Source organism: Aotus nancymaae, unplaced genomic scaffold (genome assembly GCF_030222135.1).
Source record: "Aotus nancymaae isolate 86718 unplaced genomic scaffold, 86718_ANA_hifiasm-v0.15.2.pri h1tg000036l, whole genome shotgun sequence".
Lineage (NCBI taxonomy): Eukaryota > Metazoa > Chordata > Mammalia > Primates > Aotidae > Aotus > Aotus nancymaae.
The window spans coordinates 88626918-88645785 of record NW_026988450.1 but is presented as its reverse complement, the minus strand read 5'-3'; the positions used below and the strand labels follow the sequence as shown (position 1 = coordinate 88645785).

At 38.8% G+C, this 18868-nt stretch overlaps 1 protein-coding gene across 27 annotated transcripts in view; it reads left to right on the top strand.

The window, feature by feature from the left end:
- Nucleotides 1-18868, top strand: part of PTK2 (protein tyrosine kinase 2) — a 352445-nt gene that overhangs the window by 184068 nt on the left and 149509 nt on the right. For all 27 annotated transcript variants that reach the window (XM_064384640.1, XM_064384638.1, XM_064384629.1 and 24 more), the window contains 2 exons: nt 13849-13956; nt 17605-17722. In XM_064384640.1, the coding sequence (XP_064240710.1) occupies nt 13849-13956; nt 17605-17722 (226 nt within the window). The remainder of the gene's footprint in view (nt 1-13848; nt 13957-17604; nt 17723-18868) is intronic.

Sequence of the window (18868 nt, the reverse complement as noted above, 5' to 3'; positions counted from 1 at the left end):
ATCTTTCTATTGCACTGCATTTTTTGCTCAAGGGAGTGGGGGACAAGTAATAGAAAGTCTAGGCACTGTTGAAATTCCTTGGAATTACTTAGTTTTGGAAGGAAAGGAATCATACAAATCTTACATGTATTATTCAGACCAGGATGGGGTTGTTACAGTTTACTGTATCTGGAGAAGTTTTAAATACTAATTTTTAAAATTAAGTTCTGTATATGATTTGGCATGTTATCCTTTGAAACACCCTCACATTCACAGTTCTCTTGAAAGCCTTATTATTAGCCTTATTTACCTTGAGTGAAAAATGTCCATCAGATGGAAATTCACACTTCTACTCCAGACCTTACTTCTTTTGTTATCTTTCTAGTGGAAGTGCTGACCTTTTCCTGTGTGATCCTTCTCATTTCTTCCAACAAGTATCATAGAGGAGCTTCTCGTTGCCAGGCAGTCTAGAGGTTTGAGATACAATAAGCAGCAAAACAGAGAGAAGTCCCTTGTCTTCAGGTAGCTTATAGTCAAGTGCACAAAATAAATATGGAATATATCTGTGTCGCACAACGAGATGAAAAGTAGAACAATGTAAGGGCGGGTGTGCTGAGAAGGGCATGCTCCCATTTAGATGAGTGTTCAGGGATTGTGATTCTAGGGGCTTCTGTCTCTCTCTCTCTCTTTTTTTTTTTTGTAAATAGAGTGTCCCTCTGTTACCCAGGCTGTAGTGCAGTGGCAAGATCTTGGCTCACTGTGGCTTCCCCCTCCCAGGATCAAGCGATTCTCCTGCCTTGCATCAGCTTCCTGAGTAGCTGGGATTACAGATGTACACCACCATGCCCAGCTAATTTTTGTATTTTTAGTAGAGATGGGGTTTCACAATGTTAGCCAGGCTGATCTTGAACTCCTGACCTTGTGATCTGCCTGCCTCGGGCTCCCAAAGTGCTTGGATTACAGGTGTGAGCCACCACACCTGGCCTCTAGGGGCTTCTTCTCATACCTTGCACTAGTAACAGCTCTTTTCCACTTAAATAGTTTTCTGATTTGAACTTTTTACTTAATTTATTTATACCTCGACCTGTGCATATAATTTTCTATACATGTATAAATGTGCCAGACCATATCTGACTTGCTTTTTCCAAGTGCACTCTTGATTCCATTCCCATTCTGCACAGTTCCTGCCTCTACCATTCTTTTCTCTTCAGCCTTCTCTGTATCCCCCCACCCCCTGCCCATACTTACATTTAAATGACTCAATAATCTTCTGTGTTTTCCCCCATATTCCTATTTTGTTATTTCAGAAAGGGGATCATCATCAGGCACACTGTCCTACTTCTTGGTTATTTCACTCTGTGAACCTCATAGAAATTTTTTCAAGCCCCCCGTTGCTCTGCCCCTTCCTCTCTGGGGACCAGTTGGGATTCTGTGAAGGGCATTTACTTTGCTTTCAGATTTCTGCCCCAAGACAATGATATAATAAATATTTCTTTATATATAGAGATGTATGTGTGTGTGTGGGGAGATATATATATATATATATATATACACATATCTCTCTGCTTTTCCTCCTTAAGGAAGAGATTTCTAATGATGGACTGCAAGGTCCATTCAGATAGTTGTAATTTTAAAAGAAGCTGTTGAATTGCTTTTCAGAAAGGCTAGGAAACTTTATATTGTCACTAGCAGTGTATGAGAGTGCTATGTTTGCACTCATTGGATAGCAGTTCTAACAGCTCTTAATTTTTTCATTTTAATAGGTATAAAGTGATTCTTATAACTTTTGCTCACTTTGATGTAAAGCAAGGGCCTAGTAAATTTAAACATATTTTCATGTCTGTGAGTTAACTGCTCATATCATATACTTTGCCTGTTTTACCAACACAATTGTCTTTTTAAATTTATAAGTCCCTTTACACATCAGGGAAGTCAGTGTGTTTTCCTTTATCCTTTTTATGATTTTTTTCCCCAAATCTTGTGTTGACTGTTGACTTTAAACAGACCAGCCTCCCTTGTTCCACACCCTAAGGATGACCACTGACCTGACTTCTACCATCACTGATTAAATTTCATTAAATGCTGCAGTGTCCGCTGGATATTCACAGAGGAAAACAATAAGTTTTTGTGAAATTTTGTCAAAGTGGGTTCTTTTTGATACTGTGTTTCAGGACTTCTTTTATATTCCTCAATAAGATCTCAGTCTTTTTCATAAAGGTCTTGTATATTAAACCAATTCATAAGTATTTTATAGTTTTGGGCCTTATTTTAAATGACTTTTTTGGGTTTTTTTTTTTTTTTTAGCCACTTGAAATTTGAAATTTATATTGTGAGCACAAAAGAATATACTTGATTATTGTATATTATATAGTCCACAACCTTATTATTGATTTAAATAGGTTTTTTAATTAGAATTTTGGATTTTTTGAGTATGTAATAATGTAATCAACAAAAGAACAATTTTACCTTTTCCCCTTAACTTACACAATTTTTTCTTTTAGTCACAAGAAGCTCAAAGATCATGTTTAATAACAGGGCAGTAGACAATATTTCTATAGAGATTTTAACTAATCAATTAAAAGTGTGTCATTTAGGATTATTTTTGTTGTTGAGTTTTAATAACATGTCTTTAATATTTTGATCTTTTGCTTAGAGTTTTCATTACGAGTGCTCCTAAATTTAATCAAAGACCCTTTTAGCATCTACTGATATGATCCTTTTTCTCCTTTATTATTATAGTAGATTATATTAATAGGTATGCTAATATTGAGCCAGTTAATAACATCTCATACAATATTCTTTAAAAATACTGTTATTATATACATATTTATTAATTCATAGAATTTTTACAACTATTTGTAAGTGAGATTAATCTAGACTTTTCTTTTTCATATTAGCTTTATAAGACATGTTAAAGTTATTAATTTCATTAGGTGAATTGGAATCTTGTGGGTTTTCTTTTTTAACTTTTTAAGTTCAGGGATACATGGGAGGTTTGTTATATAGGTAATCTTGTGTCACACAGTTTATTGTACAGATTGTTTTGTTACCCAGGTATTAACCCTAGTACTGATTATTTTTCCCGATCCCCTCACCCCTCTGGTAAGCCCCAGTGTCTGTCTTTTTGTGTGTTCTAGTGTTCTCCCACTTATAAGTGGGAGCTAAAAGATGGGATATTTAGTTTTCTATTCCTCACTTAGTTTGCTAAAGATAATGACCTCCAGTTCCATCCATTTTGCTGCAAAAGACATGATCTCATTCTTGTTTTTGACTGCATAGTATTCCATGGTGTACATATACCACATTTTCTTTATCCAGTCTACCATTGATGGGCATTTAGGTTGACTCCATGTCTTAGCTATATTGAATAGTGCTGCATTGAACATACATGTGTATGTGTCTTTATAAAAGAACAATTTACATTCCTTTGGGTATACACCCAGTAATGGGCTTGCTGGGTTGAATGTATTTCTGATTTTAGGTGTTGAGGAACTGCCACACTTCATGTATTATTTTGAGGTGTGTTCCTTCAATGCCTAGTTCATTGAGGGGTTTTAACATGAAGGGATGTTGAATTTGATTGAAAGCCTCTTCTGTATCTGTCAAGATGATCCTGTTGTTTTTGTTTTTAGTTCTGTTTATGTGATGAATCACATTTATTGATTTGCATATGTTGACCCAACTTTACATCCCAGGAATTAAGCCTACTAGGTCATTGTGGATTAGCTTTTTGATGTGGCACTGCTCAGTTCAGTTTGCTAGTATTTTGTTGAAGAATTTTGCATCTATGTTCATCATTGATATTGGCCTGACATTGTCTTTTTTTGTTATGTCTCTGCCAGGTTTTGGTATCAGAATAATTCTGGCCTCATAGAATGAGTTACAGAGGAGTCTCTCCTTTTCATTTATTGTAGTAGTTTTAGTAAGAATGGTACCAGCTCATCTTTATAACATCTGGTAGAATTTGGCTCTAAATCTGTGTGGTCCTGGGCTTTATTTGGGTTGGTAGGCTATTTATTACTGATTCAATTTCAGAGCTCATTTTTGGTCTATTTAGGGATTCAGTTTCTTCCTGGCTCAGTTTTGGGAGGGTTTTTGTGTCCAGGAATTTATCCATAGCTTCTAGATTTTCTAGTTTATGTGCATAGAGATCTTCATATTCTGTGATAGTTATTTGTATTTCTGTGGGGTTGGTGGTGATGTTCCCTTTGTCATTTCTAGTTATGTTTACTTAGGTCTTCTCTCTTATCTTCTTTATTAATATAGGTAGCGGTCTATCTATTTTATTAATTTTTTTAAAACAACTCTTGGACTCATTTTGGTTTACCAACAGGCAGGAATGATTGTTCTTGTCTCACTTTTCGTTCAGTTCTTGGTTCTCTAGTTCTTTTTTGTGATGTTAAGTTGTTAAATTGAGGTCTTTCTAATTTTTTGATGTAGACATTTAGTGATACAAATTTACCTCTTAACACTGCCCTACTTGTGTGTCCCAGAGATTTCTGTCTGGTACGTTGCGTCTTTGTTCACATTCATTTCAAAGAACTTCTTGATTTCTGCCTTAATTTAATTTATCTGAAAGTCATTCAAGAGCAGGTTATTCAATTTCCATGTAATTGTGTGATTTTGAGCAAATTTCCTACCTTGGTTTCTAATTTGGCTGTGCTATACTCTGAGAGAATGGTTATTTTATTTCTTTTGCATTTACTGAACAGTGTTTTGTATTCAATTATATAATTGATTTTAGAGTATATGCCATATGCTGATTAGATAAATGTGCATTTTGTTGCTTTGGGGTGAAGAGTTCTGTAGAGACTATGAGGTCCATTTTATCTAATGATGAATTCAAATCATGAATATGTTTGTTAATTTCCTGTCTCAGTGATCTCTGTAATATTGTCAGTGGGGTATTGAAGTCTCCTACTATTATTAAGAGTCTAAGTCTCTTTGAAGGTCTCTAAGAACTTGCTTTATTACTCTGCTGCTGTTTGAGTGCTTATATATTTAGGATAGTTAGGTAATTAGGTTTTCTTGTTGAATTGAACCCTTTACCATTATGTAATGCCCTCCTTTATCTTTTTTATCTGTGTTGGTGTAAAGTCTGTTTTGTCTGAAATTAAGACTGTAAGCCCTGTTTTTTTCTATTTTCCATTTGTGTGGTAGATTTTTCTCCATTCTTTTATTTTGAGCCTATGTGTGTCATTGCATGTGAGATGGGTATTTTGAAGACAGCATACCAATGAGTCTTGGTTCTTTATCCACCTTGTCACTTTGTGCCTTTTAATTGCGGCATTCAGACCATTTACATTTAAGGTTAGTATTGATATGTGTGAATTTGATCCTGCTGTCATGGTGTTAGCTGGTTAATAGGCAGGCTTCTTTGTGTGCTTGCTTTATAGTGTCACAGGTCTGTGTACTTTAGTTTGTTTTTGTAATGGTTGGTGATGGTCTTTGCTTTCCATATTTAGTACTCTTTTCAGGAGCTATTGTTAGACAGGTCTTTTCTCATGGTAACAAATTTCTTCAGCATTTGCTTGCCTGAAAAGGATCTTGTATCTCCTTTGTTTATGAAGCTTAGTTTCCCTGGAATTATGAAATTTTGGGTTGGAATTTCTTTCAGAATGTTGAATATTGGCCCCTAATCTCTTCCTGGCTTGTAGGGTTTCTACTAAGAGGTCTGCTGTTTATTTGATGGACATTCCTTTATAGGTGACCTGGCCTTCCTAGCTTCCTTTAACATTTTTTCTTTCATTTCCACCTTGAAGAATTTCATGATTATGTGTCTTGAGGATGATCCTCTCAATGGAGTATCTTACTGGGTTTCTCTGCATTTCCCGAATTTGAATGTTGACCTCTCTAGCTAGGTTGGATAAGTTTTCATGGATGATATCCTGAAATATGTTTTCCAAGCTAGATTTGGTCTCTTTACATAATCCCATCTTTCAAAGAGGTTTTCTTCATTCCTTTTCATTCTTTTTTCTCTGTTCTTTTCTGACTGTCCTATTTCAGAAAGACAGTCTTCAAGATCTGAGGTTCTTTCCTCAACTTCGTCTACTATGCTATTAATACTTACGGTTGCATTATGAAATCTTTGTAGTATACTTTTCAGCTTTATCAGGTTGATTACGTTCTTTTCTATTCTGGCTATTTTGTCTCTCGGCTCCTGTATTGTTTTATTGTGATTCTTAGTTTCCTTGGATGGAGTTTCAGTGTACTCCTTTATCTCAGTGATCTTCCTTTCTATCCATATCCTGAATTCTACTTCCATCATTTCAGCCATCTCAGCCCAGTTCAGAATGCTTGCTGAAGAGGTGGTATGGTCATTTACAGGAAAGAAGGCACTCTGGCTTTTTGAGTTGTCAAGAGTTCTTGCACTGGTTCTTTCTCATCTTTGTGGGCTCATGTTTCTTCAATGTTTGAAGTTGCTGACCTTTGGATTTTGTTTGTTTGTCTATCCTGTTTGATGACCTTGAGGGTTTGATCGTGGTAAGGTGGACTCAGCTGACTGGCTTCATTTCTGGAAGATTTTAGGGGGCCAGTGCCCAGCTCCCAACTCCTGAACTGTGTGCTCTAATTCTAGGACACTGGTATTGGGCTCCAACTTTGTTCTCTGGTTCCTGGAGGTTAGGAATCCTCTGCGCTTGCAGGGTGTTGGGGGTGGGGGTGCTCTCAGACCACTGGTCACTACACTCCAATGGGTGGTAGCAGCCAAAGCACTTCATAGTGCGGTGGGATCTGTCCTTTTTCCCATGTGCCATCAACAGTGGCAACACAGTGGGTGGCATGCTCATCAGCCAGGCAGGTTGCTAGTAGATACTGGGGTGCCTGCCTCCATTTGGGCATTCACTACAGTAGTAGTAGCAGCATGGTTCCGGATGGTGGGTGCGTGTTAGCAACTGTGCAGCATTGGTGCTGGTGGTGGTGGTAGCACAGGGGTGGGTTGCTGGCAGACCCAGTTCTGTGTGTGCAATCTGTGTGCTGTAAGCATGGGTGTTGGCTCAGATTAGGGGAGAATCAGCTGTTCTCTGTGCCTGCTTTCACTCTTGGGACAGTGTTTTGCACAAGGGTAGGGTGCTGGCAGTGGGGACGGGGTTTGTTGGCTCTGCCTTCCAAGGCTCCAGCTGAGGTGGCAGTCAGGCATGGGCGGGTTTTGGGGTTGCATGCACATATGTGCTGGGGAAGCACAGAAGGCAATACCTGCCTGCACACACAGGGGCCAGCAAAACTATGTTTGGGGTTGTTGTGGGCTAGGGGAACCTGCAATGTGGGGAGGGAGTGGGTGGGCTGGAGCGGGGGCTGCCCCGCTGGAGCATGCTACTGGTCAGTCATGGTCAGCCACTGCAGGAGCTATGATGTGGGCCCCCAAGACTGCCCTGCAAGCAGACACGTTCAAGCTGGGACCCCAGGAGAAACCAGCAGCCCAAGGGGTGCTGAGGTTGGACTGACCCCCGTCTGATAGGTAAGCCTGCCTTGCAGAGTTCAGGTCCAGCAGTTCCCCTAGGGCTAAAGTCTTTTATGTGACCAAGTAAGGGCTTTTTTGGCCATGTTCCACTACAGACGCTCCTGCACCAAACCCTCCGGGCTCTACCTCAGCTGGCTGCTGTCTTTACCACTTCTCTAAGCAGCTATCCCTGCCACCTTAAGTGTCTATAGTGATCAAGGGGCCCCTGCTGGGATTTAAGAGGCACATAATGAGAATAGGTTGTTGCTTGCCAGTTCAACTTACCCATTCCCCCACGGGAAGGAATGAGTCTTGGGGCACAGTAGCCTCTTGCAGGATTCCCAGCTTCTTCCTCCTTCAGCCCAGCTTCTTTGTCTTTCTTTCATATATTCTTGGTGCCTTCCCTCTCTCTGGTGATTTTTAATGGCCTGAAATGTTTAATTCAAATTGGAATTGCATGTTTTTTAAAGAATAGGTAGAATTGATCTATGTAACCACATGGTGCCTTTTTCAGTTATAGGTGTTTAACTATCTTTTTAATCACTTCAATAGTAATAGATCTTTTTTGAGACAGGGTCTCACCCTATCGCTCAGGCTGGAATGCAGTGGTACGACGATCATGGCTTACTACAACCTCTGCCTCCTGGGCTCAAGCAGTTCTCCTGCCTAGTCTCTCAAGTAGCTGAGACTATAGGTACACACCATCACACCCAGCTGATTTTTGTATTTTTTTTTTTTTTATAGAGAGAGAGTTTTGCCATGTTGCCCAAGCTGGTCTCAAACTCCTGGGCTCAAGTAATTTGCCCACCCAGCCCTGCAAAGTGCTGAGATTACAGGTGTGAGCCACTGTGCCTGGCCCAATAGTAATCGATCTGTCCAGATTTTTCACTTGTGTCAGCTTTGGTAATTTAGCATGTTATCCATTTCTCTACATTTTCATCTTGCTCCCATAGAGTTGCCTCTCATAGTTCTCTTAAAATCTTTCCAATAACTTCGTATGTCCTGTTTCATTCCTAAGCTCTTTTGATTTGGCTTTTTCAGACTTGTAAAGGGTCTATCTATTCTAATTATTTCTGAAGGACAAGCTTAGTGATCTATTGCAGCATTACCAATCATTTTCATTGATTTCAGTATTTTTCTTCATTAATTCTGTTTTTGTAGTATCTTCATTGTTTTTGTCCTTTTATTGTGCTCTTTAAGCACATCTTCAAAATGTATTCTCATTTACTTTGGAGGCCATTTTCTTCTTATACAGCTTTTAATGTGTCTTACCTATCTAGGTATGTGATATTATTCTTTTTGTTGTATTTCTGTATACTCATTTGAAATTTTATTTTTGGCCAGACGCGGTAACTCACTCCTGTAATCCCAGCACTTTGAAAGGCTGAGGCAGGCAGATCACCAGAGGCAGGCAGATCACCAGAGGCTAGGAGTTCGAGACCAGTCTGGCCAACATGGTGAAACCCCATCTCTACTAAAAATACAAAAATTAGCTGGGCCTGATGGCGTGTGCCTGTAGTCCCAGCTACTCCAGGAGGCTGAGGCAGGAGAATTGCTTGAACCCGGTAGTTGAAGATTGCAGTGAGCTGAGATTATGCCACTGTACTCCAGGCTGGGTGACAGAGTGAGATGCCTCTCAAAAAAAACAAAAATCACCACCAACAAAAATTTTATTTTTATTTCTTTTTTTCTGTTATAGCATTATTTAGAAGAATATTACTTATCTTTCAAGTAGCCCTGGGGTTTTATCTCATTTTTATTTCTGTGAGCATATTATGATTGGCTTCTGAGCAGGTAATATGATTTTTAAATGTTAACTATTTCACATTTGTTAAGATTTTCTTTATGGTCAAGCATTTGATTCTTGTAAATGTTCCATGAAAATATATATATGTTTTCTATTTGAGTTTATAAGGACCTCTGTGACTATGAAATAAGAGGTATTAGTTATATAAAGTAGAAGAAAGCAAGATCGGAGCAATCAGGATAGAGCCTCCAGAGGATTGTATGCACTGCGCTTCTCCTAACATATCTGCCTGCCACCCTTCTCTTCCTGCTTGTTTGTTCTGCCTCCCATGGGTGAACTTCATGATCCCGGATGAGACCAACCTTTTGCTATGTAATGGCTTCCATTCCATCTTCCCTGTTCATGGTAATTCTTCAATTCTGCCCACTCTTTCCTGTATCAGCAAACATTTCTAATATGCTGGATCATTCCTGTCAGCATAGAAAAATGTATAGTTTCTCATCCTAAAATTCCCTCTTTTTGCCCTGTGTCCCTCTTCTCTCCCTGGTGCTTCATGTTTTCCTGTTTCCTTTATTGCAAAACTTCTTGACAGATTATCTAATTGCATTGCCTGCAATTCTTCCTACTTTCTCTTCAACCTGCTTCAACGAGGCCTTTCTTGCCTACTGCCATTATACCACCACCATCCACCTGCCACTGCCTTGCCAAGGATAACAGTGACCCTTGTGTAGATAAGACCACTGGGTACTTCTGAGTCCTTGTCGACTTCACTTGACTTCTCCAGCACTGTCCAGTAGCAGTATGATGCAAGTGTCATAGGTAATTTTTAATTTTCTATTAACTGCCTTTAGAAAGGTAAAAAGACAGGTGAAATTCATTTTAATATATTTTATTTAATCCAGTATATCCAATATATTATCATTTCAAGATATAATCAGTATAAGAATTCTTGACATTTGATCTTATTTTTATCATTCCAAGTTTTTGAAATCTGGCATGCATTGTACCCTACCAGCATATCTCAACCTGGGCCACATACCACTGGGTGCTCCATAGCTGTGTGTGGTTTCCTGCTACCTGTTGAACAGCACATCTCAAATTCTCCTCAAGTGCCCTTTCCCTCCTTTTTTGCCTTTGTAATGACCACTTACGTGCCTATCTTAAGTGTTACCTTAGTCAGTTTGCATATATATTGTGTGCAGCTCCTTTGTGCTAGGCAGTGGACTGGATTCTGCTGGTGCAGTACTGTACCTGAATGTAATATACCTGGTCTTAAATTCGTGTTGCCCAAGTCTTGTTTTCTTTTCTAAGTGAAACTTTTTCTGAGGCTCTGTTTCCTCCCTCCTCACCTTCCCAATAAATTAACGTTTTTATACAGTAGCCTGTATTGCTTTGTTATAGTCCTTATCACAGTTGTTTACTTGTAAAATATTTATTTAATGTCTGGATTCGTGTTATCCTTGTTTGCTGCTGTATTTCTGATACTTGGAACAGAGTCTAGCACCTAATAACTTCTCATACTTCGTTCACTTACATGCCAGACGTAGCTCTGATTCCTTGTAATCTGGTGGTGGACAAGGTGGACATGATATTCCCATCCTCATGGTGCTTTCCTTCTAGTTATAAAATAGAATATAAAAAAGAAAATAATAAAAACAGTGTGATTTTCCTAAAGGGCCAGAGTAGGGTGGTGTGAGATAGAGTATCTGGGTGTTCGATTTAGAGTAGGTGGCAGTGCCAGCCCCTGTTGACCCTGTTCTCTTTATAACAGATACTTTAAATTATCTTTTGCTATCCTGAAATTAAAATTACAGAGCATGTTATTCCCCTACTCAAATAATGTTTTTAAAATATCATTATTTAAAAGTTCAACACAATACATTGGAAGGCATTATAGTCAGATGCACCTACTTAGTAATGACTTTTAGTTTGAGACAATCAGAAGTCACTCCATAAAAGTGGTGTAGGAAAGTGATAGGGAAAAGTTATGTGGCTGACCTTGGGGAATAATGCCAGAGTGAGGTAGAAAAACAATTTTTAAAAATGTAATTTCCATAACCTAGATGTCTTACTGTGCCTTAGAATTTTTTTTTTAATTATGAGATAGCAATAACAAAGATTATAATTTAGGTAGTATTCCTCATTTCATATGTCATCACCAATGTATTGATGTTCAGTTCTCAATCTGTTGGAAGGAGCCTCTGACATCCTCTGGTACATACATGCATGCAGTAGCTACAGGTGCAGACTAATACAGGTGCATTGTGTCAGCGACCAGAATAACTAGAGCAAGTCTTGTCCTTGGTGGTGTCATTCTGCAAAATGGTTAGCAACTCTTAGTAAAACTTCAAAAGCAGCATAAAATCGGATTCCCTTGCATTACACATAAGTTGCATACCTGGCAAATTCAGTGCAGAGCATCCTTTTGTGGTTTTTAAACAGACTTTGTTTCTGGAGTCAGATTCTTCACAGACATAAATACCGGGACATTTAAAAGCCATTGAGGATACAGGAAAATTTTTTTATTGTGCAGGACTTAACCATACTTCATGTGACATCTAGCATCCTTGGTCATCTTTTATATTCCTCATTGTTTGGTCAACTAAAAACAACCCCTCCCCGGAAATGGTTTACCCCAGTGAAACTAGAGCACATATCATCAAGACAAGATCATGACAGTAAATAGGTCAGAGAGGCAGGCAGTGGTCAAATCATGTAGGCGGTTTGATCATAGAAGTCATGCTATGTAAATCATGTAAGTTACAGTGCTTTGTATTGTACCTTTTTAAGCAGGGGAGTGATCTCTGATTTATGTTTTTAAAGCATCTCCCTGGCTTCCAAGTAGAGAGATTAGATTGTAGAATGGATGAAGGGAAACCCGTTCGGAAAAATGACACAGCTCTAAGCACAATATCATATGATGGCCTAGACTATAGTGACAACTGTGAAGATGGGGAATAAACACATGGATTCTGGATGTTTAGAGGTGAAGTTACCAAGACTTGTGGAGAGGTTGGATAATGGGGAAAGGGAGAAGAATCGGTGAGAATGCCTTCTTTTTTTTTTTTTGGCTCAGGAATCTGGTTGAATATGATGCTTTTTATTGAAGTCAGGAAGCCTGGGGGAGGAACATGTTTTGAGAGAGTACCCTTTTGACTGTGTTGTTAGTAATCTCTCACAGACATCCATGTGGTAATAAGATATAGGGAATTGGATACACGCGTCTGAGTTCCAGAGAGATGTCAGGGCTGGAGATGGTGCTTAATGCCCCAGTACTATATGATACTCGTTTTGCCATGGCACAACTAGAGGGAAGAACAGGGCCCACCCAGCACAGAGCCCTGCAGCTCTTTCACGTTTATAGATTGAGTAGGGAAGAAGCCAATAAAAAGAACTGGAAAAGAGACCAGTGAGGTGGAAGAAACCCCAAAAGGGCAGGATGTCCCAGAGGACAAGTGGGAAGAGTATGCAGAGGGGTTTTGGGACATGCTATGGAGAAGCCTAGGACCAAAGAATGGAGGGCTGCCTGTGGCATCTCGGGGTAAGACAGGAGCTTGCAAATACATGTCCCTACAACAGTGCAGGAAGATGCTTTGCTGGGAAGGGCAGCCAAGTGTGAGTCTCTTTCTGAACAATTCCAGCTCAGTCCTAGTGGTGTCTTCTGTTCTCCATGGGATGGGGAGGGGCTAATACCTGACAGAGTGGCCTTAACCAGGTTAATTGATTTGAAGAAATGTGTAGGAATCTTCACATGCAAAGTGATCATCCTCATGAGATGTTAGAAGCATGGAAAATACATGTGTCTTCTCTATGTATTTTTTTGAGGAAGGGTCTCAATGAATTGCCCAAGCTAGAGTGCAGTGATGCAGACTACTGGGCTCAAGGGATCCTCCCGCCTCAGCCTCTCAAGTAGCGGGGTCTATAGACACAGACCACAACACCTGGCTAATTTTTTTTTTGTTGGACGGGGTAGAGAAAGGATCTCACTGTGTTGCCCAGGCTGCTTGAACTCCTGGCCTCAAGGGATCATCTCACCTAAGCCCCTCAAAGTGCTGGGATTACAGACGTGAGCCATTGCTCCCAACTCTTTTTTTTCTTTTTAAGAAAAGTGTTTCTTAATTATGCAGCAGTAATAGAAGGAAAAGAAAAAAGAGAGAGAGAGAAAGCAAAAGTTTATGCTACTATGACCATAGACTCTCCCGGCATGTCTTAAGAGGTTATTCTGTATTTGGAAGGACCCTTTGGTTACCTACCATCTCCCTAGCTACAGAACTCTGGTAAGTTTTAGAACTTATTGTAGCCCAGTAAGCTCTAAACTTACTGCACGGGGAGTAATCCCAGATCCTTCTTTCTTTGGGAATGGGAGCAGAATGATTGCTTCAACTTGCCTACTTCCTTTATCTTCTGTTCTCTCTCAGTAGTAACTGTACTCTGACTCATCCAACTGATGTATGGGTCTCCTCAGCACATCACAAAGAGCAGACCTGGGCCTGACTTTGAAGTACAGGAGATAGTCTCATGGCTACTCCCCTGGGGCAGCATGGAGAATCTGGTTTTTTTTCCCCAGACCTCCAGTCTTAGGGAGCATGTCTTGAGGACAATGAAGATTACACAGAACATTTACAGACTCCGTGAAGTGAGTTTTTTATCCGTATTCTAAAGATTTTACTTTTTCTTTTTATAGCCCACACATCTTGCTGACTTCAATCAAGTGCAAACCATTCAGTATTCAAACAGTGAAGACAAGGACAGAAAAGGAATGCTACAACTAAAAATAGCAGGTGCACCCGAGGTAAGGAACTGTTACATTCATCAGTAAGAGAAAATGGTAGCATAGGGGTGTTTTAGAAATGACTTTTTATGAAAAGGATGAAGTTTTCATGGATCATCAGAATCACAACTTTCTTATATATAGAGTTACATTATAAATGACAATGATTAAATGTCCCCAAGAATAGGACAGAAGACAGATTTAAAAATCATTCAAGAGTGGGCTGGGCATGGTGGTTCATGCATGTAATCCCAGCACTTTGGGAGGCTGAGGCGGGTGGATTACCTGAGATCGGGAGTTCAAAACCAGACTGACCAACATGGAGAAACCCCATCTCTATTAAAAATACAAAAAATTAGCCAGTCATGGTGGTGCATCCCTGTAATCCCAGCTACTCGAGAGGCTGAGGCAGGAGAATTGCTTGAATCTAGGGGGTGGAGGTTGTGGTGAGCCGAAATCGCACCATTGTACTCCAGCCTGGGCAACAAGAGCGAAACTCCGTCTCAAAAAAAAATCATTCAAGAACGTTATTGTAAAGATGATGATTAAAGATTATCATTAGGCCACATGTGATGGCCCACACCTATAATCCCAGCACTTTGGGAGGCCAAGGCAGGTGGATCACTTAAGACCACGGAAACCCTATCTCTATTAAAAAATACAAAAATTACCCAGGCATGGTGGTGCACACCTGTAATCTCAGCTACTTAGGAGGTTGAGGCACAAGAATCTCTTGAACCCAGGAGGCAGAGGTTGTAGTGAGCCAAGATCACACCACTGCACTGCAGCCTGGGTGACAGAGTAAGACCATGTCTCAGAAAGAAAAAAGGGTTATCATCAAGTACCAAGGACATTAACTTCTAGGAGTTATATGTACAGTCATATTTTGTTTAACAACAGATACATTCAGAGAAATGCGTAATTTGCTGATTTCTTTGTTGTACAAACATCACAGACTGTTCTTACACTAACCTAAGATGGTTGTAGCCTACTATACACCTAGGCTGTACAATATAGCCTGTTGCTCCTAGACTACCAACCTGTATAGCATGTTAGTGTACTAAATACTTTAAGCAGTTGTAATACAATGGTATTCGTATCTCTAAATACATGTAAACAAAGAAAAGGCACAGTAACAATACAGGATAAAAGGTAAAAAATGATACACCTGTATAGAGCCCTTACCATGAATGGAGCTTATAGGATTGGAAGTTGCTGTGAGTGAGTCAGTCAATGAATGGAGGGTGAATGTGAAGATCTAGAACATTACTGTGCACTACTATAGATTATAAACACTGTACACACCATATACTTAGGCTCCACTAAATTTATTTTTAAAAACTTTTTCTTCAGTAGTAAATAAACATTAACTTACTGTAACTTTTATATCTTATAAACCGATTTTTTACTTAGTTTAAATATATTGTACAGCTGTACCAAATATTTTCTCTTTTTACCTACTTATTCTGTAAGCTTTTATCTAGTTTTAAATTTATTTTTATTTTTAAACTTTTTTGTTAAAAACTAAGACACAAACATACACACTAGCCTAGGCCTACACAGGGTCAGGAGTATTCATATCACTATCTTCTACTTCCATTTCTTGCACCACTGGGAGGTCTGCAGGGGCAGTAACATGCATGAAGCTGCTGTCTCCTAGGAGAACAGTGCTGCCTTCTGGAATACTTCCTAGAAGCCCTGCCTGAGGCTGTTTTACAATTGAATTTTTTTTAATAAGTAGTAGTACACTATAATGATAAAAGAAAATAAGACAGTAACATAGTCATTATCCAGTATTATGTGCTGTATATAATTGTATGTGCTGTACTTTTATGTGAGTGGCAACACAATAGATTTTTTTTTTTTACACCAGCATCACCACAAACATGAGCAGTACATTGCATTACAACCTCAGGATAGCTACAGCATACTCGACAATAGAAATTCTTAGTTCCATTATATACATCTTACGGAACCACCATTGCATATGTGGGCCATCATTTTCCAAAATGTATTGTGTGGTGCATTGACTGTATATATTCTGTAAACTAATTTCCATACTGTGTTGTATATGATATTCTCTCAGTAGAAATAATATTATATGATTATTATAATAATTATAATAGCAACAGTACCTGATACTGGGCATATGCTACCCATGATTCTTTTTTTTTTAATTAATTAATTTATTTATTTTTTATAAAGACAGGGTTTCACCATGTTTGTTAGGCTGGTCTTGAACTCCCAACCTCAGGTGATCCCCCCGCCTTGGCCTCCAAAGTGCTTGGATTACAGGCGTGAGCCACCACACCCAGTCCCCATGGTTCTTTTTACAGAAGCCAAGACAGGCTGTGTCATTCTTAAAACCACAGAAGTACATACTTTGATATACTTTGGTTAACCACATTCTGTAGTTGAGGAAACTGAGGTATAAGAGGTTGGCCACATCAAGTAATTGACAGAAATGGGGTTCATACCCAAACAGTCTGGATCCAAAGCCTATGTTCTTAGTCAACATGCAACAGTGATTTAAAACAAGTGGTATGAAAAAGAGCCATTTGGCAAATACTATCTAATGGAATCCTTTCTCTAAGATGGACAAAATACACTCATGTATAAAGGATCTGGACAGTCTGGTGGCACACACGGTTGTGCTGGTGTGTAAAGCATGTTTTTGAAGCTCATCTGTTTCCATCAGCACACCAGGATTCTTTGGGCTGTTACAGCTAGTTCTCTGGGTAGCTTTATTTGCGGCACGCTTCACTTAGGCAGATGCCTTATCACTGTTTTGCCCTGTGACTCTGTGAGTTTGGTGACATCTGAGGGCTCTAGGAACTCTTGTTGATTCTTGAGGTTAAGCAAATATTACCATACAATATCAAAGACCATATAATCAGAAAACATTATATGACCATGTGGTGTCAATGTTGCAAATAGAACTTTCCTGCAAATATCTCAGTAGTAATATTCCATCATCATTTCAAACTGTCCTCCTTTCATTTTGTTAACCTCTAAGTAATATTTAGGGCAATGCAGGTGAGAGGCATTCACTTAGAGGATTATAAATAACTATTTGAATTAGGCCATACCTGTTTTTGAAAATGAAATACAGCTTTTCTTATCTCTCCGATAACACTTAAAGATAGAGCTTTAGGAAGTTTTTGAATACTGAACATATTTTATATTGGAAAGAGAATGATTTCTAAGCCTTTGGTCAGGACATGCTATGTGTGCTAAAAATAATGAAATTTTATTAATTTTCTTTTACATCAGAAAAATTATGATGGATGGCTGATAAAAAAATTTACTCCACAGTAGTCTAGTTTCTGATACAAGTCATACTTTAACTTACTGATTGTCTAAATTCTTCCCTTAACCTGGAGTATGCCAGAGGGTCCAGACATTCTGAAGGAAAATATTTTTAATCTCCATTTATTCTAGAAAGCCCCAGTTTCAGTGATTTTTCTGTTTTCATCTGGGTTTGCATTTGTCACGTATTCTAGGAATAATGTCCTTAAATACCAAATTTCCTTTTTCAAATCTTACAACAGATCTTGTTTCATTCCCACTCTTGTTTTCAAGTGTATAGCGATGTCTGATGTCATAGCACAGCTGTCCTTTGCTTACTGAGAACAATAAAGCCTGTTTTCTTGGTCTTTTCTCCTTTAGCCTCTGACAGTGACGGCACCATCCCTAACCATTGCAGAGAATATGGCTGACCTGATAGATGGGTACTGCCGACTGGTGAATGGAGCCTCGCAGTCATTTATCATCAGACCCCAGAAAGGTGAGGTGCTGTTTCTGAGCATTCCCAATTGCATTTCTACCAGATTGTTAACTGAGTTTGCCCCTAACAATAGCCTGTTATCCTCTTTTAGGTAACTGTAAAAAGGAAGACCAAATGAATAATTCAGCTCAGTATAATCTGAGTGCTTATTTTTCTAGGGATGGTAATCCAGTTCACACCTTCCACAAGCCAAGAACTGGGTTTGAATAGAGCCTAAAGAAAACATTGTCTGTGTTTTGAGCTACCTACTTAGAGGATTTTCTAAATTGCCATTACTATTTTTAAATATATGAGTATTTTTAAACTTTTGGGTTTAAATAAAATTCTGGGTTTAAAAAAGGAATCCCTTGTAACTCACTGTAAATGAAGTATTCTTTCTATTTTTTCTTATATATCTCAAAAGCTCAGAGCATTTGAAGAATAAAATGCATTCTAGGTCATGATGTTAAAAAAATCAAAGATTATAATAAATAAATACCCTGGAAACATCACTATAAAAATGGTGTGGAGTTTTTGCAAGCATATAATGAGGAATGCTTTTGAGGATTTGGATTTCTGAAAGAATCAAATGAAAATATTCCCAGCAAGATAATAGCAGATGTAGTGTAAAGTAGGAAAAGACTGGGTTTGGGAATTATGGAACTTAAGCTTAAATCATGAATCCCCTGTGCCATCATCATCTGTAAATTACTTTACTTTTCTGTGCCTCAGTTCTGTCATCTATCAAACATGAAGAACAGTAACTATCTTCTGTGGTATTAGGAGGATAAAGGACTTACTTATTTATAGGCTTGGAACTTTGCCTGGCACACACATGGTGCTCATAGATTTTAGTTATATTGTTGTTCTTGTTGTTGCTACTAGTTTAGTCTGATCTTGACACTGTATTAACCTAGACTTTGAGATACCTCATCTGTAAAAGAGTGATACCTATTTTGTAAGGTTGTTAGACACGTCCCAAATAGTAACTGTAAAGCAGCTCACACTGTGCAAGTGGGGACTCTGAATGTGGGTTTTGTCCTTATTGCCAAGACCCCTTCTAGCACTCACCTTAGTGACTAGGATGATTGTAGAGGAGGAAAATCCTAAAAGTGTTGTGTGTGTTCAAGTCAGCAGAATTGTATTAAACAGTGATGAGGATAAAAA